Source organism: Pezoporus occidentalis, unplaced genomic scaffold, assembly GCF_034315485.1.
Source record: "Pezoporus occidentalis ecotype Australia unplaced genomic scaffold, CSIRO_AGI_Poc_V1 ctg124, whole genome shotgun sequence".
Lineage (NCBI taxonomy): Eukaryota > Metazoa > Chordata > Aves > Psittaciformes > Psittacidae > Pezoporus > Pezoporus occidentalis.
Genome location: NW_026913038.1, coordinates 3,792,416 through 3,817,990, shown reverse-complemented (window position 1 = coordinate 3,817,990; position 25,575 = coordinate 3,792,416). Strand labels below are relative to the sequence as shown.

Sequence of the window (25,575 nt, the reverse complement as noted above, 5' to 3'; positions counted from 1 at the left end):
AAACCTTATATAGAAGAAAACTTTAATTTTATTTGTAGTTCTCTTGAGTGAAATATGCTTAATCCTGCAATTTGTATGTTGAGCTCGGGCAGACAGGCAGCATTGGCAATGCATTAAGCATGCTACTTAATAGAAATTAACTTCAGGACAAATGTATGTGATCAAGCTGTTTATTGGAAGCAAGATTCCCACTTATCTTCTTTATATGCCATTTGAGAATGTCTCATCTCTTTAGGCACTACTAGTATTTAAAATGTTTACCTTTGTTTGCCTGTATGAATGCCAACTTCAGGGCCATGAACATTAGAAGGGGAAAACTTGATTAACATGAGATAACAGCTCTTGTCTGAAGAGGTGCAGTGCACTGAATGTTTAGATCCAACCATTGTTGGAAAAGCTTGTAAGTCCAGCTGAAAGGCATTTTTTATGTAATCCTGTTGCTGTTAAACTTTTGCTTGTTCCCAAGTTTCATACTTTCACTCTGTAGAGCTCTATTTTTCTCTGCTGTGTTGAGCAGTTACACTCCTGAATTTTCTGGCATGACTTAGAGGATAAATTGAAAACTTTGATTTTTATTTTTTTGTTCTAGTTTTAGTTTCTGATTTCCAGTTGTTTTGGGCCGTTTTTCCAGACTTCTGCACAGTCATGCTAGGTTGGCATTGCTGCACTCTGGTTCATCTTGATGTGGATTAATGGCCTAGAAATTGCTGCTGTGCTTACTTTAGTGGAGGAACACATTAGATTTGCATCAACTGAAATGAAAAGCAAAATTGCCTGTAAACCATTATATCGTTTTCCCATTAGTAGCCTAGCTGGGGAGCCACACAGTGATTTGGAGGTGAACAGTGTGTAGGCATAGGCTTGCCTTACTGTTGCAGGGTTTTAGAGATCTGGGACATAGTTCTTGATAGATTTACATGAGCAAACTGAGGAATGGGTTGCTTCAGTTTGGAACCAAGTGCTTTATGTAGGGAGCACTTGCCACCATACAGTATTTACCTTGTTTCTTTGTTGTAAGTAAGTGTAGTCTGGGATTTTTTAGAGCTGACTATACCCAGTTTAAAGCAAACCATCCAGCAGGACTAGAGCAGCATGGTAATCTTGTTCCAGTAGCTTCCTGCCAGTTATATTTTTCTAAAAAAAAAAAAAAAAAGATTTTTTATATTTTTTTTTAATTCCAAATTTGAATTGAGTGATTGGGAGAAATTTTGCTCCCACCTTTAAAAGACGAATCTTTAGCTCTGTTAGAAATCAGCCCTGCATGCTTATGAAAGTAAACTTTAAGGTGACTAAATGCCTTCTACCTCTTCCTTACTGAAGATTTACATTTTCCATGGGGGAAGGGCAGTTTGTGGAACAAAAGGCTGCTTTTGTAAGCAAAACTTCCAATTTCCTTTTTTAATACAGCCAAATGTCACCATTGCTATCCCTGGTCAAGGCAGTGCCATGTTGGAGCAGCTCACAGTTCAAATTGACCTTGTCACATCTTCCAAATTTTCTCCTTGGAAAAAAAAAAGAAAACAAAAAAAAATCCCTAAAAATTCAATGTGAACATAGCTGGTTTTTTTGCAAACTACAGTGCTTGGTGGAAGAAGGATGGCATTTGGCTACCCTGTTCTTTCTCAAACGCCTCGGTGTTGCCTGTCTGCGCCGGCCATTGTTGCAATGTAAGCAATACTGTTTGATGCACTGCCACCCTCTATTGTTTGTTCAGTGTTTAGAATCTCCAGTGGGGAAGAGGAAAAGAAGCATGACTGTTAGTACTTCTCAGGACCCATCTTTCTCAGGATTAAACCAGGTCTGAACTGTCTCCTATTCCAACCTCAACCCCAAATTCATGTGCTTTATTTTTGTTTTGTTTTTTTTTTGGTTTGTTTTGTTTCTTTTTTTTTATTTCCTGGAGAATGTAGACCTTGCAAAAGCACCTCTTATGTTGGCATTATTCAGACATACTTGGCAAACATGTAACATTACTAAGATGTTTCCCTGTGGCGCTTGTTTAAATGGTGGAATTATTTCTAAACTGGATATTAAAAAAGGCTAAATGTATGTGCTTGGTTTCACATGCAGAAATGATTGTATTTTTGTCCTTTAAAACTCGAAGGCAATCTGTTGAGTGTGTTGAAGGACAGATGTGCCACCCTAGTGAAATAGTGGGGCTTCTGTGTAGGGCTGTCTGCTTGCCTTCCTGTAGGGCTCCTGCAATGCCTTTGAATGCATGTGAAGTTCTTTTACTGCTTCAGCCAGACTCCTTCCCTTGCAGTTTTTGTTCAAAATCTTTCCAAATGTGTAATGAGGACTCCTGTTTTCATCCATTGTGCTTATAAAATGAAATTACTCGGATAGGCTCTGTCATGGAGAAGCATGAGTTTATCTTGTAGTGCTAAATGTACTACTCCTGACTCTCTAAGAGAAGATAAATTGGAGAGGAATGAAGCCATATGCCAGTTTGTAGCAGGACAGCTGGAAATTGCTGAGTATGAATCATAGCTCAGGAGTTTGGCCATAGAATCGGTCCATAGCTTTCTGCAGTGATAGCCTTCATGTATTAAATCCCAGGCAGCTCGCTGCTGTAGGCAAGCTGACAGGCTTCTGTTGTCTGCCTCTGAAACTTTCTTATCAGTCGAGGCAGAGACTTTGATCTACTTCTCTAGTTGCTCTTGGCAGATATCTTGCCCTACTTCTCCAGTTTCCTGCTGATTGTGCAACAAACAGAATTAAGGTGGTATGAGGTTATCTGTGGGAATACGTCTGTGTTCCTGCTGGCTGGCATCAGTACATTCTGTGCTCATCCAGCTCAAGCTGTGTCTTCCAACTTAATTCTTTGCAAGATGGACTTGCTGCTTTGCCTTCCGCTCGTCGTGAATGGGAAGTACAGAATGGCCCCAAGCAAGGGAACAGAGTAAACTTCCCCAGTAAAATCAGTGCTGTAAATAATATCCAGTTACTTGACTGGTGTAAAACAGGTCTGGTTGCTGAATTGATTCTTCTCTTCTTAGGGGTTCTGCCCATGCCTCTTGAGAAAATACAGAATTTCCTTGTTCAGCTCTAATATTAAGAGCTTGTAGAAGCTAGGGAAGAGGCAGAGCATCATTTATAAGTTATTTGGAGAAAGTAGTCTTACCATTACTGTGCTAAGCGGGGCTGGACACCAGTTACTTGTCTATGAGGCACACTTCCAGTGTTAACTATTTTGATTCATGAGCTGTGACTTTATCACTTCATACGATTAACTGCAAGATCACCAGGATGACAGAAAGCACATGAAGGCTTTGACTTGTTTAAAGAGTTCATAGCTAAATATGCAGGGAAAATATTCCGACTGGTATGCATTTGGTTTTCCATTCTCAAGGCTCACAGTATTTTGCTTAAAATAAGGGGCAGAGGCCCTGCAAAAGTAACTGTTGCAAACCATGCATCAGAGGCTGTCACTGGGTTAGAAAGCCTTAATCAGAAAAGAAGGGATTGCATTTGAGCTCAGCCTTTGCTTCTAGGAGAATTGCATTTGCAGTACAGTAATTGAATAGGAGCTTTGTATTATCTGCATTAGGAGTTCAGTATCAACCTAGTTCATTGCTTGGTAGCTGGAGAACATGTCCATCCATACATGAGTAACTGCCTCTAATGTCTTTGTTGCACTGACACAGCTACCAAGACCCTCAGTTAACTGACCAGTGTAGTTGATATAAAAACTTGGATTTACATGCTCTTGCTCTAAGCATTCTGGGCTTTCAGGGTGACCTTCGCCAGAACAGCAAATGTGCTTTGTGGCTGAATGTAAATCATGGCAAGATTTCAACTCAAGGTTTTCTGCTCTGATGTTGGTAGTTTAAGAGGTTTTTAGCTTTGTTTCTCTCATTGAGGCTATTATAGTTAGAAAATCTTTAACCAGCATTCCAGGATGTACCTTTCATGGAATTCAAAAACTTTCAGTCTTTCAGTGTCTTTGATACACATTGAGTGTCGCTTTACAATTCACAGCATTTCGGTGTGTCAGAGTGACCCTTTGTTCCAGTTCTGGATGCAGATGTACCTGCATATCAATCTCCAGTGCTTGTTTGCATTTAAAACCGCCTCTTCTGTTCTGGAATCACCTTTAAGATGATTAGGTTTTTACTGGGAATTTCTTGACCCTTTTGTCATCTTTCCATCCAGCCTTCCCCCACCCTTTACTTTTTCACTGTTAATCTGTAGGAGTTCTAGCCCGATCCTGTAGCATTAATCCAGTGTCGGAATTGGGAGCTCAGCCTGATTGCTAGAATTTGAAGTGTTCCTTACATACTTCTGCCTCAGGTTTTTTTTGTCTAGTCCTGAAATCTTGTCACAAGAAGTTACAGTCTGCATTAACCTTTGTAGATAGGCTGGCTGTTACACACTAATAACAACACACGCACTCAGTTGTTGTTAAATATCAAACCATTGGGCAAGCTTGGTTATTACAGACTAAAATTGGATTCCAGATACTAGGCTCTAGCTTCCTGCCTGTATTAATGTCATTAGCAAGTGCGTCATGCTGCTGTGATAGCGTTCTGGTAGTCTTAATATGAGCATATGATTGAAAGCAAGATGTCTTGTTTGCTGTTGAAGGTTTTGGCCTTATGCTCTGCAGAATGGCCAGTGCTCTTTGAAACCTGGAGAAGAATACAGGATGTGCATTCATTGCATTAAGCTGCTGAGCTGCCATTAACTCTCTGTATATGTAAACTGCTCTAGCATGAATGGGGTTTTGTGAAGTGTGCTTTTGCACATACTAGTTTCCTTCCTAAATTGTGCACTGTAGTTATTGAGCTAATGTGATACAAATTACAAAATAGCAAACTTCAAATAGTTGTAGATCTAAGATACAGATGCTGAGTAGCACAGTCTAATCTATCCCACTGGACTGAGAAAAAGCTTGAACTCATTTACTATGAAGTTGTTTTAACTGGCTAGTTAAAGCTAGTTGTGACACTGCACTGTTACTTTGCTTCCTCTGTAACTGTAGGCTGTTACATTGTGTGGATGTCTTAAAATGTTACTAAGGCCTAGTGAAAGAGGTTGGGGATTCCTTGCATTGTATAGGAATATAATCTATTTTCATTTTTCTTTAAGTTATTCCTTATTGACTTTGGTTTGGCCAAAAAGTACCGGGACAACAGGACAAGGCAACACATACCATACAGAGAAGACAAAAATCTCACTGGCACAGCTCGATATGCCAGTATCAATGCACATCTTGGCATTGAGCAGAGGTGAGTTCAAGGATATTACTGCTGTGCTTTTGAAGGCTGTAAGATGATCATATTTGTAAGCTTCTGAAGTGTCTGAACTAATGTTATATGAAGAAGTATATATATCCCTTTGCAAGTGGTTTTCTTTTTGGCTGTCTGTGTAAGGGTAGGGAAAAACAATCCAAGTATCTAACTCTCTTATTGACGAGACTAAGTATTGCAGGCATGAGGTGGGTGCTCTGCATACAGTTATCCTTTTTGTTAAAGGATAAACTATACTTTCATGTGGATCTGTGAGAGGACCTTCACAAATAAAGTGGTGCACTTTCCTGGCTGTGTTGGTACCTGTTGATGCCACTGCTGATTGGCTTGAGGTGCAGCTCTGTAGCCAGGAGTATTCTAAAGCTGGTGTTTGTGTCCTGTGTTTTCATTCTCCTTTCAACTGTTGTTTGTCCTTTTGCCTGCAAGCAAGACTTAAAGATCTTCTACTTCACTCACATTGTATTTTGGTTTCTGGTATACACAGTCACAATGGCTTTGTATGTGTGTGTGTATATATATATTTATGTGCTTGAGCTTTGCTTAATCAACAAGCATATTTTAATCATCTGGATCAAAAGCATACTGCTACTTCAGTGCCCTAGGAGCAATCCAGTGGAGATAGCAATTCAGATTGATTGGAAGTATAGTTAGGTACTCTTAAGACATGAAGCGATGCCTTTTTTCCTTACCTATATGCCTAGCTATTGTACAAGTGTAATAGCGTGGCTTTGTCACATGGTGCTGAGGTCAGTTAGACATAGTTAAAGCTGCCATGAATGTCTGTCCTTCTGTCCTTCAGTTTAATCAAGATGAGAAGGACTGAATTTCTAGTGGTCAGCTTCAAAAGAACATGTAACTTAACAAATACATGGTGCTTTTAAAATGCTTCATGTTTCCTTTTTGCTTTAATTTCCTCAAGTTCCCTTAAGTGTTTTTTTGTTATCTGTCAGTGTCATTATTTAAGCCCATTTGACATGGGACAAGTAAGGCAAATAACATTTGTCATTTCTGAGGTCAGTACATTGCATAGAACCCAAGCTGTTCTTGTAAGGGAATAGCTGTGTGAAGGGGAAGAGCTGCAAGGGATGATGCTTTTGAATTTAGTTGGAGGTCTTGTACCATCTCTGCTGGTACTGGGAATTCTAACATGTAGCTTGGTGCATATTAAGAGCCATTACATTGTCTAGATGAAGTCAGTGGTGAGGCAAACAAATAATATATTCCTGTAATAAAGAGAAACCAGTCCTGAAGATTATGGCAGAATATTTCAGCTGTTTCTGCTGTGCTTGGACTGCTACAGAACATGTTTTCCTGTTCTCAAGCTGTTTACAATGTTATCCATGTTTTGGTTTAGTGATGGAGTGTTGTCCTGAAAATCACTTTGTATGCTCCAGAGTAATATATCCACTACAGATTTACAGAACTAAATGTTTCCTACTACAAAATCATGAAATTAAACATTAAAGCAATGAACTGGATGGGGGATGGAAACTATTAATCCCTTTATAGCTTCTGAATTTACCACTGACTTCTTGGAAAATGTAATTTTATATTATGACCCCATACTGGTTCACTGAATCCTGTTGATGATTAAAATCTGCAATTCTAACAGAATTAGCAAGTTTTGCAGGCTGGAGCTTGTGGTCTTAGTATCGTTTTTCATCCCTCTGTTTTCGGCTGTGGCTTCATGTTTCAGCTGAGATGACCTCGGAGCTAGCTGCTGTCAAGAGGAGAGAACCAGTCTTTTCTTTTACTTCACCCCTGGGAACAGCCAGTGGTGAACTGGTTTAGGGAGCCAAGCTGGTTTTCTTCTGGGATAGCTGAACTGGATCCCCAAAGGCTTGGAGAACTGGAACAGGAGTTGAGGGGGTGACAGGCTGACCATTCTAGTGATTGGTAGTGCCTGTATTGGGTTGGCTGTAACATAAAGCATTGTCTACAGTTTCTTTCTTCTCATACCAGGATCTGACAGGATTCTTACAGGTTGTTTCCACTTAAAAGCTGCTTTACTCTCACCCACTCCTGTAGTACTGTTTGTAACACTGTTCTCAGCCTTTTGTGCCCTTGTGCGGGTAGTGTGTAGAATTTCCTGCCGCCATTTAAATGCTTTTCTTGTAGATGTGCCTGGGTGGCAAGCAGCAGCAGTGTGTCCAGCTCTTTTGATAAGAGGGCTGGGTGGAGAAAGACAAGTTGTTTTTGTGTCCCTTCTTAAATAGATACCAGCTGCAGAGGGGCAGTCAGAGGAAAAACCTGATTCTACCAGAGCTGGGAAGAGGCAGCTTTGCCAAGAGGAAAAAAAAACATGGAGTGTTTTTTTCCACTTCAGTGAACTGTACTAGGCCTAGTAACCTTCAAAGCCATGTAGCTCAGTAGATGGTGTTCATGTGGCTGAAGCGTGGATCTGGAGCCTATGCAGTACAGAAAACATTTGAAGCCTTTTAGATGAGAGTTTGCATGCAAATTCTCAGTGAGATCTATGGGTGGAAATCTTTAACTGCCTTGAAACAGACTTCTTGTGGGAAGAAAACAGAGGCTCTTCTCATATTTGTGCATGCACCTTTCTAAATATTGCTTGTTTTAGAAGTCACAAAAGCAATTCAGGGTGTTTTAACAGAGTGGAGAAAGAAAGTAGTTATGCCCTTTTGGAGCCGGATGTTCAGTTTTGGTCCCAGATTGAGGCAGAGTTCAGGGAAATCTTAAGTTAAAGCTAATGCCATGTGTTTTGTACAATGCATTCTATGGTTCCTACAGGTAAACCTCAGCTTCTATCCAAGCTATATAATTAAATGGGAAAGACATTCAATATTTCATCCGTATTTTCCAAAGTTTTTTGTTTCCCAAATTATTCTAATGTAACTACAGATGGAAACTTACCACACACAGTACCTACTGAATGTGCCTTACTTGGAAAATGAATAGGAGCACTTCTTGCTTGTGAAGACTTACATGCCTCCGAGTGGAATCCTGAACACCTAGATGTCTTAGCTGTGTTAGAGACCTTCCTTTGCACCAGAGCTTAGGTTTTATTCCTTAATTACTCTCTCCTTAAATAAAATAAGTAATGCTTGCACTATTTGGAATCAAGTGTGAAATGTCCAGTTGTGTAAATTGATGTTTTCTTCCTCTTTCTCCAGTCGTCGGGATGACATGGAGTCTCTAGGCTATGTATTGATGTACTTTAACAGAACCAGTCTGCCTTGGCAAGGATTAAAGGTATGTTAAGTTGCCTTCCCCGCCCTGCACACCCTCTTTTCCTCTTCTTTTTCATGTTTGGGTATGGTGCTTTCTCCTGTTGCTCTGGAGAGGTAATTTTATATTAAGTTAAGCTTCAGTTACGCAAAGTGGCTTTTCCCAAGGCCATGATATTTATAGAATATAGGAAAAAGGGCCTTTCTGCTTCTCGTGCAGCAGGCAAAATGTGTATTGTTTGACTGTCTGAAAACTTATGCTAAACAATAGCTTACGTCATCTTTGCAAATTATTATTGTCCTGTTTAGGCTGAGGCCCTTGGGAAGTAGAAAATTACATTGTTAGTGGAGAGCATTGAAATAATCTCTTACGTAGGAAGCTTAGCTTTAGTGATACCTTCAGTCCAGGTTATGGCACAACTGCGTAGCTACAACAGAATTGTTTTGAGTGGTTTTCATGTATGGTTGCCAAGTAAAAGCATGGCAAATATTTCTGTTCTCTGGACTTCAGTGATTTGTTTTCATGTTTTAATTATTGCCTTCCTCCATGTGAGACTTGTGTAACTCAAATCGTGTTGCAGCTGCACGGTCTCTGTACAGGCAAGCTGCTTGTGTAACACTGGAACTCTTCAGCTGCAAATGAACGTAATGGCTGCTTGCTCTAACACCCAGGCAGCCCTTGAATGGGGTGCTGAGTGGGAATTAATAGAACTTTGGCAAATGGAAGTGTAAGTCTGGTCTGTTTAATGGACAAAAGCAGCAGCTAGAACTACACGAGTTGTGCCATGTGATGGAGGCATTAGACTGCGACAAATGGTATTAAACTGTGTCCAAATCTTAATACCAGATTGACCTTCATTCTCTCTGCAGTAAGTGTGTGGGACTTGGAGATTTCACAAAATGCTTATGGTTGACCAAAGGATTTTTGTCTTTGGTTTTTTGTTTGGTGTGTTTTTTTGCTACTGTCCTTGTTAATCCATTGTTGCACAATATCTCTCATATTGTGACCTGCATGTTCCACAGGCTGCAACAAAGAAGCAAAAGTATGAAAAGATTAGTGAAAAGAAAATGTCCACTCCTGTTGAGGTTTTGTGTAAGGTAAGAGTTTCCAAATGATGTCAGACTGTGAAGAGGAACGTCTTTGCTTTCTTTAGGCAGGGGGAGGGTGGTGGTTTTGGTGTGTTGTTTTTAACTAGAGCCAATGTATTAGGTATTTTCACACGGTATTTGTTGCTGAATAATACTTCTCTGGCGGTCGTGGTTGCCTTGTTTGGCCACCCAGTAAGACTGTGAATGTGTGTAACAGGGCAGGCAATTGTTGCTGTTTCTTGGCATTGTTCATGCCACCATCATTCTAGTTCTTGGTGCCTGTCAGCTGTGGAAGCTCTCCAGCTCTCTTGGGTAGGCTTGCTCATTTAAGTTTCTACAGTGAAAGCTCTACATGTGCCCTTGTCCTGGGTTCAGCAGGATAAAAAGCAAACCAAGGTAGAGCTGTATAGCTTGCGTATATATACGTGGTTCTGCCTCTTCAAGATTGTTCATATTATGTTCTTTATTTCCAGTCATAATTCTGACCCCAAATGACCTTTAGAGCCAGAATGTTTTTCCAGTGCTGCCACAGTTCAGGAGAAATCTGAAGACCCAAAGTATACTTTTGGGTCTTAAACTGTGGCAGCCACATACTTGTTAGCAAAAGCCCTCAAAAACATGTGGTAGTCTTTGCACATAGAACAGCAGCAGCGATGATTGCACTTTCTAGTCATGCACACTTATATACCCTTACAGTCTGACAGCATCTTTCAGAGTGCTGAACTGCTATATTCCATTTTCTTGCAGTACAGCACTGTGCTGTATGCTATTACCTGTTTACATGTTGGCTTTAGTGTAGCATTCAATGTACAGATATATAAAGCAGATCTTTGAAGGAGATTTTCATGGTTCAAGTCTTCACACTTACTAGTAGTAACTGACCTTGCTTCTAGTATGCTGAAGTAGATTGTCAAGGAAACAAGGAATGGAATCTTTTAAGAGACAGTAATTAATTTCAGAGACCTAGTTAATGAGAACTAGTTTTAACTAGGGTGAATAAAGTGCTTTAAATACGTTGTGTGTTAAAGGTTTTGGTGGTAGAGAACTTGTGATTGTGAAACATGCATCAGGTAACAATTCTGGGGAAGGCATGTGTACCTGGGGACCTGCTGATCAAATCCACTTTCTGAAATACAGTATAAATGAATAACTATAGGCTCAGTGGAATTTACACTTATGAATCTTCAGCCAGTTATTATCTGCTATTATAGACAGAAATACAGCTTTTTGCCTTATTACAGGGTTGTTAGAAGCTTTTTGCTGCAAGCTGTGGCTTGATTAACACTATTGATTTACAGGGATTCCCTGCAGAATTTGCCATGTATTTGAACTACTGTCGTGGCCTGCGCTTTGAAGAGGCACCAGATTACATGTATCTGAGGCAATTATTCCGTATTCTTTTCAGGTCAGTCTCAAAGTGGAAAAGTACAGGAGTTCTGTCAATGCTTTACCAGTTGCTAACTGCTATGTGGTATTTGCACTGCAGAAAGCTGCTTCGTATGTGTGAGGTGTAGGGAGTTCTTCTGGGACTTATTTTCATTTCAGAGTTCAAAAGCTATTGAACAATTATTTTTAGGTCCTTTAAATATTAAACATGAAGGCAAAGATTCTCTTGGTTTTGTGTTGCGTAATCTGACCACTAATGCTAGAGGCTTGAGCCCATGCTTCAAGTTCTGTTGCAGGTAGCGTTAAAAATGGACTCCTCAATAGATGGGTTTGAAACTTTATATGTTTGGAGATTGGTGATGGGACTAACAGTGTCACTCAGAGGATGGATTTCAGTGGAGGGGAATAGTGCTGTTTGGCTGAGCTTGATAGACAAACCAGAACATAAATTCAGCCTTGTAGAGTGAACAGCATCTGTCAAAAGAAGAGCTGGTACTGATCTCCCAAGAGTCGCCCTCCAGGTTTCTGGAACCCAAAGCAATTTTTATTCCATCATCTTGCAGTTCTTAAAACTGTGTATTAAAAGAAAGGAAAGCTGAGCGCCTCAGTGCAAGCAGATAGGTAAGCTGGGTTGTGAGGAAATAATGCTGCTACAAATGCAGACCTTTGTGTAAACAGTGATGAAAACACTGCTCGATGGTATTTGGGCTTGCTTCAGGAATCCTTTTAAGTTACAAAAGCCTTTAAGCTTACAAAAGGAGTTAACCTGTAGTTCTAGGGTTTCAGCAAAGGATTGGTATTAGCAGTAAGGAAGCTATGATGTGTTAAAGTATTTCACTCTCTTTCTAGGACCTTGAACCACCAATATGACTACACATTCGACTGGACAATGTTAAAGCAGAAAGCAGCACAGCAGGCAGCCTCTTCCAGTGGGCAGGGGCAGCAGGCCCAAACCCCCACAGGCAAGCAAACTGACAAATCCAAGAGTAACATGAAAGGTTAGTAGCCAAGAACCAAGTGACGTTACAGGAAAAAAAAATTACACTAATTTGGACAATGTTGGCAATTTAAGTGTTAGATCAAGGAGGTGGTTAAAAAAAAACATTATTTGGCTGTCAATTGAAAAAAAGCAAAACCAAAAGACGTCCTTGGAGAATTTGACTACTAACTTTATACCAAAATGTCCTTGTTCTTCATATCATTTCTTCTGGGGATATTGGGTCATTTTAACCACTGCATCTTTTGCTCCCGCATTAACCACTTTCCAAAAACAAGAAACTGACTTGGTGTTGGGAATGTGACATCTTTATTTTATATATATATATACACATATATATATTTATATATATATAAATATATAATACAATCCAAAATCCTAGACCTAACACTTCTTGAAAGGTAAATCTCATTAACTAGGCAAGGATCTAGTGACTTTGGGTTCTACTCTGTTCCAGCTGGTGTAGTGCTGTGGGTTTGCATCTGTTCTGTATACCTCAAACATTGGAAACGGAAAATTGTGAATGATCTGGCTTCCTCGAGTGGGTTTACATTGAGACATTTGGTCCAGAGTTAAAGGAGAGGACCAGTGAGCTCAAAATGCCTTGCCTAAACCAAGGAGTAACCCTGAGCTGATGGGGACTGCCAAGTCACAATTTTCTGAAGTGTCTGGATGCTCTTGGGTGGGCTTCAGGTTTCTTGACTATTCTTAATGTTTCCAGGTTATGGTTTCAAAGGGAAATGTTGTGAGATGTTCAAGGTGTAATTGTGTAAGAATTGAAAACTGAGTTCTGAAAAGGCACATATGAATTACTTGATTTTTATTTTTTTTACATATTCTTTCTAGAAGTGTTGGTTTTTTTTTTTTTGTGATGTAAATCTGCCAGTGTTAAGTCTTGTAAGTTGCTAGAATGAAACTGCTACAGCTAGTGACTATTGCAGGCAGCCTGGTAATGAAACTGATTCCTCAAGATGAGCTGTGGATAAAACTGAAGCTAATGAGGTCTTTCAAGTAAGAATAGAGAAGCTAGGCTTAAATTATGTACTGGGGTATTGCTAGTACTTGCTGCTCTTCAGTACATTCTTGCAAACTATCACTTTTATATGTATAAAACAATATATGAAGCTAACCTGGCAGACTTGAAAGTCCAAGAAATGCACAAGTGTTTACAATAAATCAGAACATTGGTTTTAATGTACTGTGGCTGTGTTCAAACATTATCAGGTGACTTTAGTCAAAATAGCTATCCAAAACCACACCACTTCATCCAGAAAGATGCAGTAAAATACCTGCTGGTCTTCCTAAGATTCCATCTGAAATGATTTCTTGAAGAAGAAAAATTTCCATAGGATACTATTAAAATTTCAGGTTCTTTGTGGCATTGAAAGTCCAACCTGTTCTGCTGGAGCCAGCTGGTGTTACAACATTGAGGGCCATAAACCAGTTCCCTCAGCCGAAACCCCAGTACATACAGAACCAGTGATTAAGCACCCAGGCTTCCTGAAGTGCAGCAGCTCTGACTGAAGTTCAACCCCCAGTGCTGAACCCAGCCCTGTGTAAGGGTGTGGAGAGGCTGGTGGTTAGAGCAGGAGGAAATCATCTGAGCAACAGCGCACTCTTTGCAACAGCTGGTGCTCAAAGTGAAGCTCTTACAGGAGGTGATGATCTGTAAATGGGCAGTGCCCTGAAAAGCAGGTTGTATGCACTTAAAATACTGCCTTGCTGGTGAGGTATCCTGAGGATTAAGGTGCTTTTCTCCTGGCTCACTTTTCAACTGCTATACCTTAAGTGAAGAAAAGGTCATTATGATTATCTGCCTCCACCTTGTAGTGATAATTTAGTGTGAGAGTGCAAAGTGGCAGCTGACTGACAAGCATGAGTACAGGGAAGCTGTCTTGCTGTTGAACCTTACAGACCATTTCTGTTTCTTGACAAACGTTCCTTACCAACTTCTTGGATAATAAGGCCATAGCTATAGCTACAGAGAAGGTGCTGCTGTTCTAGCAGAATTTCATTGACTCTTGCATGGAGTAACAGCCTTTTGGAGGAATGACTCCCTCCTCTTTCCTCCCCATGTTGAAGAAAAGGCTTGTGACCTTTGGATTGATCAAGCTGTAATGTCAGCAGAGTGTTAATGTAGTGCTTATCCAACATCTGAAGACTTTCCCAGGTCCTAAAATAGTTAGCTTGGTCTCTTCATCAAAGTAAAGATTCCAGATTTCTAAAATCCTACATGCCTTTATGTGGGGAATATTGCTTGCTAATGAAGCTTTTCTGAAACCAGCTAAGCTCAGGCAGGAGACTGTATGAGTTGCTGAGTGTAAGTTGCTGTCGCATTGAAGATTAATGAAATACATGGCATTTTTTTTTCACGGAGTTCAGTTAAATTCTTACATAGCTGCTGTAGCAAAGCCTATGCTGAAGTGGCTTAAAAGGCTTCATGGTATCAAATTATATCCCTCTGGTAACCACATCCAGTTTAACAAGAGTACTGGAAATAGCAATTCACAGGTGCATGTATTGGTTAAATCCTTACAGTATACTGTATAAAGTGTAAGTACTATTGAAAGCATGCACCTGGGCAGGGTGGTGAAATCTTAATTTTTTTGAAGTACAGAGACTTCTGTGACTTTGAGTGCTTGAACAGTGTACTCATTTATCAACATTCCTGTCTCGGATCCATATTAAACCATCTCACAGAGTTCTGTAGGCTGTTCAGGCTGAATATTCTGTGTGGTTCCAGGGCAGCCTGTCCTGTCAGTGGCCTTTTTTTTCCCCTCCCTGTCTCTCTCTGGAACTGTGTGCAGTGTCTTTTGTAACAGCAAGGTCAGCTGGTTTTGAACCTGGGAGATGTGAACAGAGTGAGCTGTTCTGCTGACACAGGGAAGTTCAGCTCTTGATCTCTTGACAGTGCAGCAGTTCAGGTGTGATTTGTAGCAATGTTTACAGTCAGCTTCCCTCAGTCATAAAACTGACTCAAGCAGTCAGTCTCAGGGATAAAGTCTATCGGTTCCATTTGCAAGACATTTTTAATTCCCTTCAGTGTTGAGTTCTGTAAGTCTGTCAGCAGCCCCATTAGCTTGTGATCGTGGCAGTATTTCTCAGAATGGACTATTAGTTCATTTCTTGAAATTTAGCCAATTGACAACAAAATACTTCTCACTGTTTGCAGTTATTAGAGAAAAAGGTTGAACACCTCTTAAGTAGAGAAGCTTTTGGAGTACAGCAGTATAGTTACTTTCCCCTTGCTGATCAGATCTGCAGCTGTGGTAATAATAATAAAGCAACCTTATTATCTCTCTTGTAGCATAGAGATTGAGGTTTTGGGTATTCCCCCAGGGGGACAAGGAGTCATCAATGTGCAGACTCAAGCTGGTCCTGTATATAGCAGAGATTTTGTTAGAAAGGTGCTGGCATAAACTCCTCAGCATGTTCTTCATACTGGCAAAGTCTTGTGTGCTACATGAATGAGTCAACATCTCACTTGAACAGCTGTGGCTGTGCTGTGTTTGGGAACATCTCTGTGTAGTCTTAATAGGACTTGCAAGAGATTTTGTGGGTTGAATCCAGTTCCCTGTAGTGCTCCATAGTCGGACATTCTCTTGCCTATAATAACTTGGATTTGAGCTATTCTAACAAACAGCAGCAAGTCATTTGTTAGCAAATCCTTTGTCCTCAGGTTCAGGATCCCGCTTTCATTTGAAAGGTCCAGGCTTCTAAAGCAGGGAGTTTCCACACTGGGAGCACATTCTTCCTTTGTTGACTTAGTTTTGGCTGCTTTGATGGAGAAAGTGCTTCAAATGATGAATCAGAGTTCATGACTGAACACCCTAAATGGAAAAACAGTGTAATTTTCAGTTGTATGCATCAAGTAAGAGTTATGGACAACTTTATGGCAGAGGAACTAGGGAATCACTGAGGTTTCTGTGAGAATTTGCACCCAAGTGGGAATGGCTGTCCTAATTCTGGTGCAGGAGTTTTATTTTTAATTGCTAGTGCTGGATAAAGAGAATTGTCCTTCAGTGCATTAAGTCTCAGTTCAAACAAAGCTATTGAATCTCTTCTAAATTACATGTAGCCTATTTTGGAAGACTTAAAGCTGTCTTCTGGGTACTGTCCAGATACGTTTTTTGATTGAATGTGAGGCTATGTTTAAGACTTGTTTGCACTTGCTTCTCTCTGGATGACAGCACAAGCTATAGCTGAGGTCAGCTTTGTATTTCACTGAAGAGATTTCTTTTGCAAAAGCTCAGAGCTGTTGCTCAGATGAATTCATCCATCAGCAGAACACTGTGCCTTTGGAGGGCATCCAGAACGGAAACTTGCTTGGCAAAGTCATCTTTGGTTGAGACTCCTTTTTCCTCTTTAAAGCACAGTGCTGCTACTACCTGAATAGTAGAAATGAGTACATAAGCAGTCACATGAAGACTGGCTTAGCTTGCAGTAACTGGTTCTTGGAGATGTGTGTGTGTATTTCTTTACTCTCCCTTTTCCACAATGTCTTGAATTTGTCATTTGGAGTACTGAGTGTTGAAAGGATTGTTCCTGACACCCCATCTCCCCTGTCACATGAGCTGTTTCACTTGTCCTTCCAAGGACAGAAGGTATATTGGGTTCCTAGTCACTGACAAAGGTTCACACTTCTGTTCTGGTTGCCCAGAGCGTCGTACGTGTGAGCTCGTAGCTAACACTAGTTACTGTAAGGTAAGTTATTCCTGTTCCTTTTCCTTGTGTCTGTGTGACACTGCTGTACTGCTTCTCTGAAAAGCACCACTGCAATCAGATGACAGTTTGACATTCAAGGATATAAACATGAGACACTGCAGACAAGTAGAAAACAATCCTATGAAATTACATCCTGCTTCCTAGTGGCAATAACACATCTTGTTTTCAAACTGTTGGTCTGAATTCCTGTTTGAGGAATGTGGCATCCAGCTGGTACATAAGCCTGTTCTGTGCAGTAGTAGGTGTGAGCGAGAGGTGTGTGTTTGAGCTGAAGGGTGGTGGCAAATGCTGGTTAGCTTTGGAAGTGGACACCAGGAACTCTGCCGTTCTAAGACAGAGCAGCATTTTCCCCTTTGAATGACCATAACTGATGATTAATTCTCCTACTGTGAAGGCTGTTTCTTGTTTCCATCCCGTATCAGTAAGTTGCCCTTGTGTTTATCTTGCAGGTTTCTGAGCATGGCAAGGATGGGACAAAGCAGAGCAGATCGGAGCAGGACTTGTCACTCCCCAAATCCTAGAAATTTTAGTTCATACGTACACTTGCCAGTGGCTGTGGGCAACCATTTACTTGGTGTAAAGAACTTACTATCAGTATAAACTGGCTCTGGGCAGTGTCAGTGATGCTGCACTTTGAGTTGTAGCAGCTGTAATTGTGAATATTACTGAGATAGTGAAACATGGTGTCCAGTTTTCTATTGCATTTTTTTCAAGTGGAAAAGTTAACTAATGGTTGACACACAAGTGGAGAAAATTGTGCATATGCCAATTTTTGTTACCTTTTTACTTTGAACTACACTGCTTATGAGATCTCATTGTTTTGGAAGAATGGCATGAACAGTCTTCGGCAACAGTTGTGATAATTGTAAATGCTCACAATTGTGCACTCTTTTCTGGTTATTCCTCCCTGGGTTTTGAAAGTTGTACACTTAAAACATTCTTAAAGTTGTTGGCTTCTATGTGCAACATACCAAGCCAGCTGACATGGTAGTAACCAAAGATTCCAGTTTTTAAGCGTATGAAAGACTCTGCCTGCTTACCTGTGCTAGAAATAACAGCATCTAAAGTGAAGACTTAAGAGAAACTTAGCGACTACTAGATAATCTTTAGGACTCTGCATTAACTCTATAATGTTCTTGGTATAAAAGGAAAAACAGCATATTTGTCACGAAATTTAGTTAACATCTTACAACTGAACCTGTATGTAAGTTGCTTAGATAAATGTAATCACTGTAAACATCTATATGATCTGGGATTTTGTTTTTATTTTGAAGCGGGAGCTTTTTTTTGTTTACAAGTTCATTAAAAACTAAAAACTCTTTTCTGTAAGGAAATGAGGTTTTTTAATTTGCCTTGTTAATTCAGTTGAAGAAATCTGCATTACCCTGTTTTTAAACCAAGTTGCAAGGCCATTTGTTAAGCAAAAGACGTCCTATTTCTTTCTAAATCATTTTAGATTTAGTGTTGTAACTCTTCCTTGTTTTGTTTTTAAATAAATTTTGTATTTTTTCCTTGAGGGGGAAGGGGCAGTCTTGCATTTTTATAACTTGTTGGTTGAGACCAGCCCTCTGTACTAAAGATTGGAGCTTTTTAAACCAAAATGGCATCTTTTGCAGACCCGGCATGGGCAGCTCCCCCCCAGAGCGCTGCCGTGTCCCGCACCGGCTGGACTGACCTGGGATTGCTGGTTTTAAGCAAACAAATTTGGATGGAGTATTCGGATGGTTTTAAACCAAGGCATTTTCTTTCAAGTTCTTGTGAAGTGGATATGACCAGATTTACTCTTGTTCTCGGGGACAGCCTCGCACCATGCAGAGTTCACATTGGTTACTGCCCCAGGCTGTCTTCCTTCTCACTCCTATTCTAGCCCAGCTGAAAGAAAGAAATACTTTTATTGCTGGTAATTCTTTAACAGTGTAATTTATTCCTTTATAGCATGTCAGAATAAATTAAAAAAATGTCTGAAAATGCTGCCAGATGCCTATTGTGTAAATGTTGTTTGTATGTTAGCTTTTTAGACAGTTTCCATGCATGTAGCAGAGTTCCTGCTCACAACTCATCTTTTTACTGTTTGAAAAGGTCTTTCCTTTTGAAAACCATTTCTCGAAGATCGCAACACTTACACTGTGCACCCTCTGCCCTCATGGAGGGGTAACCTGGATCAAGGCCGTGTTCCTGTGCGGTCACTATGCATACTCTCCTTACAAGAAGGATCTGCCCTGAGAAGATGTTAAACTTTAGGTGGAGAACATTGTGTGCTAATAAACATTTGTATAGATAATCTGGGAGTACAGGGCAGCAAAAAGTCTGCTGGGCTTCAGAGATAGCAGTGCACATTTGGAAACCTCTTCTGAGTCAGAGCAGTCTCTCTCTGGTACGTGGAAGGTGGAAGAAGCTCGTTCTGGCTAGGATGTTCTTCCAGACCCAAGTATTGCCCTATGCGAATAAGGATGCTTTACAAGCAGTGCCTCATATGAAAACTGGTATGTTTCTAAGAACTGGTATCTAGAATACTATGTTATGTCCTTATATATGATTTCTACTGTCAAGGCAATGCCTCTGACAACATACATTGGTGGAAGGGGAAGAAGCATCAATGAAATGCCTTCTTGACAGCTGTTTTCAGAGTGGCTGCTCGGAATTGTTTTGGCACCACTTTTCTTGCTTTGACATGAAATATTTGAAAGTTGGAGGAAATAATTTGGTTTCAGGAGAAGAAATTATTTCCTCTGTCCATTAAATTTGCTCATGACTTTGAGGAGGGTTGTCAAACTTTAGAAACAAAACTGCCCTTGATAAGCACTGTAAGTAAGAACAGTTCATGTGCTCGGAGTGTCAAAACGCATTTGTTTGTAGTTGTTACAACTGCAAGCCTTGTCCTATGGAGGGACAAGGAGTCCAGTTAGTGTTTCAGACATGGTGTGTAATAGAGTTTACTCCTGCACAGAGGTGTGAGCTTGAACTGTCAGCCTTGTTGTGCTGCTTTACAGAAAGCCAGCCTGCAGCAGGCATCTGAGCAGTGCATGAGATGGCAACCTTCCTTAAAGAGATGCTGTGATACTGAACACTCATTTGCTGTGTAATCAATTTGGTTTGTAACAAAGACTTCAAACTGAAAGCATTAAAAACTATGTGGATCTTGACTTCTGGTTGCAGCTTTGCAAAGGGTTTGTGTTGGGAGGTTTATTCTTACCTGCTGTGCTGATGCAAAGTCAGAAACTTCTGCAAGTAATTCCAGGCCCTTTACAAGTAATTATCATTATAACAGAGGCTGTAAAGGGCAAGAGCTACAACCTGGTGCTCCCTGGAAAGTGCTAGAATTCAGGTAATGACATTAGGCTGTGACAACAGGTTCTTAATCATTTTACTAAGCTGTGTACAGGGTTTCAAAGCAATTTATTAACCTCCTTATAACAACTCTAGAGGGGCGTCCTAAGGCCACCTTGCAAAACGATTGCTTAATTTGGAGCGTGAAGTGCTCCTACAGTGTACCAGTTCATTAGTTTTAACCTATTTAAGACGTTCCTTGTTAAAAGCAAGTGCAAGCCTTTTCTCCCATAAAAGGCTGTGAAAGAGGGGCAGATTGCTGTAGGTATCACTTGTTGGTAACATTAGTAATGTTCCTCTCCCTGCCTTGCCCCTGTTCTGTGTGGTGATGGACGCTGGGACCAAGTGATGAATTCAAGCCCTGGCTGTGTTGAAAGCAGTTGGGCTGAAAGCTGGATGTTTCTGGTAGGTGTGTCAAGTCTGTCCAGTGTGCACTACTCTAATTTGGTTTCTGCTGACCTCTGTTGAATTCTGTCTGTGTGGGGTTATTTTTCAAGGTTACGTGTCCTGCTGTGGCGTTGTTCTGCCTATTCTCTCAGTTGGCTCTTTCAGGTGTGTTGCTTACAACTTGCAGGGACTTGCATGTGCTTTGTGTGCTGTGCTTTTCCTACATGGGCTGCAGCAGAGGTGAAGGCCCCTGAGCTGTGCTGCTCTGAGCAGGAGATTGTGCTCTATGCCTCCCTGCAGTACCTCCCAGCTGGATTTCTTCTGTGATCCCAAGCTGGCTTTTTTTGCATCAGGCTTTAATTTCTCTTGGCAGCATTTTCCAATTTAGAAGATTTGTTGCTTAGCCGGCTCCATCAGCCCCATCTGCTCCTTAATTGCAGTGAAACCATCATGATACCATATCAGCTTGATGTCATAATGCAAGTTCAGGAGCACGGCAGGCTCCGGACTAAGGAAAAGTGGCCTGGGAGGAAGAGCTGTTTGCTCTGAGCACTAATGCCTCTGGAAACATTAGACCAGGGATGACACAGAGGAAGTGCCCGCCCTCCTAATAGGGCCTGAGTGGAAGGGCTGCGTTTGTGGGGTGTTCTAATGTGGAAATGGCTCTTTAATGTAATCCCAGGGCTAAACAGGAAAGGGGGAGGGTGGTACCAGGCCTGCATGCGAAGAGCTGGGATTGACTGCGGTGCTAGGGCATGAGGACAGGCACTGTGCTCAGCTGCATTAACAAAGCTTTTCAGAATAGAGCCAGGAGTATTGTCCTTCACCATAGGGAAATGTGCTGTGCTAAGGGAGGGCTCTGACCGTGTTTGTAAAGGAGCTGCAGTGTGCTCAGCTGCTGTGCAAAGCTCAGGACTAAAGGTGTGAAATCTTTAAGATGCTAACTTGGCTTTCTGCATTGTGTGAGATGTTCTTAGATGTGCCTGTTGCAAGTGCTGCATTCAGGTAGCTGGAAGTCAGAAGGAGCTAAGGAGTATTCTCAGAGTGATTAGATTTCCAAGTCTGTTTGTCCATAAAAGAGCTCTGAAGGTGATGTAGCTCCTTCTTCAGAGAACAGCTTGGCATTTTGGTACCAGGGTCTACTTCAGAAGTACCTGAGCACACTCAGCGCTAACTGTTCTGTTTGCGTTCTCCAGGAGCATTTTGTCCTGTTGATAATGTGGATAATATTTGTGAACACAGCTGGTCTGAACTTTATGTCCTTTCCTCTCTGAGTTGAAGGATAGCATCAATATGCTGCTCTGTGCACTCCCTGTGTCTCAGTGAGCCAGCTCTTGGTTCCCTGTTCTCACCACCCGTGGACTAACAGCCTTACGCTGCTTTTCAGGTGATGGACTTTGAACTTCTTTGTGAAAGGAAGCAATTCTAGATCATCAGAAGAGCCTGAAGGAGTGTCCATGTTGTCATACAGGCTTGTGAGCTTCCCTTGCTGTACCCAGGGCCCCTGCGTGCGATGATGAACCTGGGCCTTGCCTTTTACAGCGCTGTAAAGGCACAGGGCAGGTGCCTGATGACTGCAGGGGTGGGGTGGTGGTATCTGTATGACTCACTGTGCTCCCTGCCGCCTCCTGGTCCTCCACAACAGGGGCACAGTGAGCAAACGGACCAAAGTACGAGGAAGGGAGAAGGCAGAGTCCCTCCCTTGTTGCTGTGGCGCATACAAAGCAGCGCTAGGGGACTTTCCCAAGTGAGACCATGGGGTGTGTGTAACTGAGAACCCTGCGATTAGAGGCTGGTGTCTTGGCACTGCTCACCCTGGTGTCTGTCTGGCTCGCCCTCGCTGCTGCATGTGCTGCTCATGGGGTTTGTACACCAACTGGTAACTCTGCTTCTTGGCAGCGTGGGTAATTGAAAGGTCCTTGAGCCCATCTCTGCATGACTACAAGGGCTGATGTTTCACCACTGCTGCTGGCCCCAGGACCAGCTTGGGGCTTGCAGCTGGGTTCCAAAGCAGGTTCTTGCTGCTGGACCAAGCTGGCCAAGCCTCTGTGGATGGGATTTGCCAGATCTTCATCTGGTGACAGCTATAGGTAGGGCTTTGCCCAGATCAGGCAGACAGGAGCAAGGAAGCGTTTGTCTGCCTTGGTGGACAGGCAGGTGCATTCAGGCAGTGCAGACCAAGAGCAGAGAAGTAAAGCTAGAAACTGGTTTCAGTGCTTTGAGCTGAGAAGAATCACTTGGGCAGCAAATAGATTGGTTCTTGTGTGCTGAAGGCTCTCCCTGGCACAGCTCAGCTTGTGCCCAGCTTATTCTTCCTTCTCGGTGGCTGCTGGTGCTGGGCCAGGACTGTTTGCACCAGGCACATCCAGGCTGGGGTTACTGGTGCTGCAAACAGCACCTAGAGTGTTTGCACAGTGGAGCGTGTGTTCATGTTCCTGGGGGCTGGCACTTGCATTACGCCACTCAGACCTGGGGTAACTCCTGCTGCATGGCACTGCTCGAACAGCAGGTATAGCCAGAATTCCCTGCTGACTCACATCCTGGAAGTGCCCAGCTTCCTTCCCGAGACCCTTTCTTCTGCGGGAGGGAAGGCGAGGAGCCCGTCTGCGGCCATTCTCCCCTTGGGCTGCCCGGGGAGTATTAACTGATGGCTTTTATTAGCTGGGCTGGTGCTGCACTGCTGAGGAGCAGCAATAAACCCTGTTTGCACTGCACGCCCAGCGTGGGCAGGTGCTGCTGCGCTAACGCTGAGTGACGCGGCCCTGCCGAGCTCCCGCTGTTAACACAGCACAATTCACCACCCAGTGACCTCCCTCTCATCGACAGCTTTTCACACTGCACCTTTGCCCTTCCCATACCTGCTGGGGAGAGCTCGCAAGTGGGATGTGAGCTGAGTGCTGCCAGCGCCTTCCCAAGAGGCAAAGCATGGGCTTGGGAGCTTGATGCTGATTGGAAGTGGCTTGTTTCTTGCTTCCCGACACACAAACAGCTTGTGGGGTCTGTGCTGCTGTGCTCAGCTTTTCCTAGTGAAAGACTGCTGGGTTTGTCGGCCCACTGCTTCCATTCCTGCCCCGAGTGTCCCAAAAGGCTGCAGTCAGTGGTAGCTGTGTGAGCAGATGCCATCAGTGGCTGCAGAAGATGCAATCACTCTACTGGCCAGACTGGCTCAGCTGGGCAGCTCTTCCTGAGTTGGCTTTTCCAAGGAGGGAGCTGAACAGCCATGTGCTGAGCCTCCTGGGGCCAGCATTGGTGTCTGTCAAACACAGAGTTCACAGCAGCTTCCCTGTGACCTCTAGGAAGACGTTTAAATAAATGCAAGACACTGGAGTAAGCAGGGCACAAGCCTATTGCAGGCTGGTTCTCCCTAGGCATGACATGAGGGCTTGTGTGGAGCGTGGTGGCAAGCCTGCGAGGTTCTAACGCATGTGGGGCTGCCATGCTGGCAGGCTGTGCTCTGGCAGGTAATGGGAGAGGAAATCGATGCTGGGAGCAATCCTGCTGCTCTAAATAGCTTGCCAGCTGCTGGTGTTTGTTAATGCGGCTGAGCTGTGGGAATGTGGGGTACTCGGGATCAGTGTTGCAAGGGGAGCTTTGTGGGATCGGAAGGAATCCCAAACCTCAGGGAATGCTTTCCAGGGAAGAAGTGCTTGTGCCCGAGTCCTATCTCTAGCAGGGCAGGGAAGCCTCCTGTGTGGATCCACAGCTGCTTTTAGTCCCCCTGTGGTTGGTAATTGAGAGCCAAGGCTCAAGTCCTGATCTCAGCCTCTCTGCCAACACCCTGGGAACTAAAGGCTGAACCAGCTCCACATGAGCTCCTGAGAGCTCTCCAGCTGCCCTGGAGCTGACTGTGGGCAGCTTGAGGGTGCTGCCAGCCTGCAGACCTGTGTGTCTGCTCTGCAGCGTGTTCCAAAGCACTGGCCCAGCCCAGGGCTCGGGCACATCCTCACCCTGCTCCCCTCTGCCCCGCTGGGTCCTCACTGCCTGGGAGCATCTGCGGAGATGGTCCATGATAGTGCTGCAGCAGCTCTGCCTGCTCCCAGCCTGCCTGGGATCCGTCCCAGGGGATGGGAGTGCTGGGCACGGCCTCTGCAGGGCTTGTCCTGCTGCCCTTGGGCCTGCCGCTGCCAGCAGCCTCTTTGGGAAAAGCCCTGATTCTGCTAAAACCCCATGGATGAATTAGGTGAACACAAAGCAGCTGAAGCCTTAAGATCACCCTTGTGCCTGGCTGCCGGGGCTGTGCCAGCCCATGGAGCTGTGTCCCAAGAGGGACAGTTGCTGGGGGACCTGACACACATCTTTCTCTCCAAGAAAAAGGTTTTCTGCAGCACTTTGAGTGCAGGGGGGATGGTGCTGTACCAGCTCCACTGCAAGAGCCCATAAAGGAGACTCGTGCTCCTGCAGCACAAGCAGAGCTGGAGCAGAGCTCCCTCCTCTCTGGGTCTGTGCGATCAGCCACGTCTGCCGTCTGGGGCACAGGCAATGTCTGTGGTGCTTTGCACATGGGTTCAAAATGAAGTATTGAAGGAGCCCGGTTTGTAGGTGCTGGGTAACACAGCTCAGCCTGGCTGCCCTCTCCAACCCACCCACCTCGTTCCTGGCACCCCACCGTCCAGCTTGAGAAATAACACTGCTTTTCCCTCAGATGGGGCGAGAATAAGCTGCTCGTTGCTTCAGGTTGCATCAGGAGGAGCGTGGTAAATCCCTAGCGTCTAGTCTGGCTTTGCCTGATAGCTGGAGTCTGGAGGTGTTGCTGATGCAAGGCGGAGCACAGCGTGGGAAGTGCTTTGGCTTAAAATGTGTGAGCTGCCACCCAGCCTCTTCCCTGCAGAGAGGCCCCAGGTACCGTGTCTGCTCCTGCGGGGCTGGTCCCGGCTTTCCCAGGCTCCGGAGCAGGAGGGGAGGCTGCCAGCTTGGGCAGTGCCGTCTCTAGGAGCAGATACACGCGCGGGACTTGCCGGTCCTGTTAGATAAGCACCTCTGTCACCCCGCCGGCTGGGCAGGACCAACGCCTACCCCTCAAAGCTGCCATGGAGCTGAAGCGCCGCTCCCGCTGCCGGCAGCGTTTCACCAGACGAACGCGTTCTCCGGCTCTTCCACCCACCAGGGAATGTCTGCGCTGCTCCCCCCTCCCATGGCCCCGGGAGAGGAGCCGAGACCCAACCTCCCGCTGCCCCTGCATCCCGGCCCTGGTCCCTCACCTCCCTTGGGGCTGGCTGAGCAGGGC

The 25,575-nt window shown here is 43.5% G+C and overlaps 1 protein-coding gene across 4 annotated transcripts in view; it reads left to right on the top strand.

The window, feature by feature from the left end:
- CSNK1A1 (casein kinase 1 alpha 1) overlaps positions 1–19,780 on the top strand; it is a 35,761-nt gene extending 15,981 nt beyond the window's left edge. Inside the window, exons 5-11 of one of the 4 annotated variants that reach the window (XM_062607735.1) lie at positions 1,715–1,798; positions 5,092–5,231; positions 8,387–8,465; positions 9,464–9,538; positions 10,828–10,934; positions 11,765–11,877; positions 17,087–19,780. In XM_062607735.1, coding sequence (XP_062463719.1) covers positions 1,715–1,798; positions 5,092–5,231; positions 8,387–8,465; positions 9,464–9,538; positions 10,828–10,934; positions 11,765–11,877; positions 17,087–17,094 — 606 coding nt within the window. In that variant the 3' untranslated portion in view covers positions 17,095–19,780. Of the gene's footprint in view, positions 1–1,714; positions 1,799–5,091; positions 5,232–8,386; positions 8,466–9,463; positions 9,539–10,827; positions 10,935–11,764; positions 11,919–17,086 lie in introns of those variants that run through there. The other 3 variants (XM_062607733.1, XM_062607736.1, XM_062607734.1) reach the window with 3 other exon arrangements.
- The last annotated feature ends 5,795 nt before the right edge of the window (positions 19,781–25,575 follow it).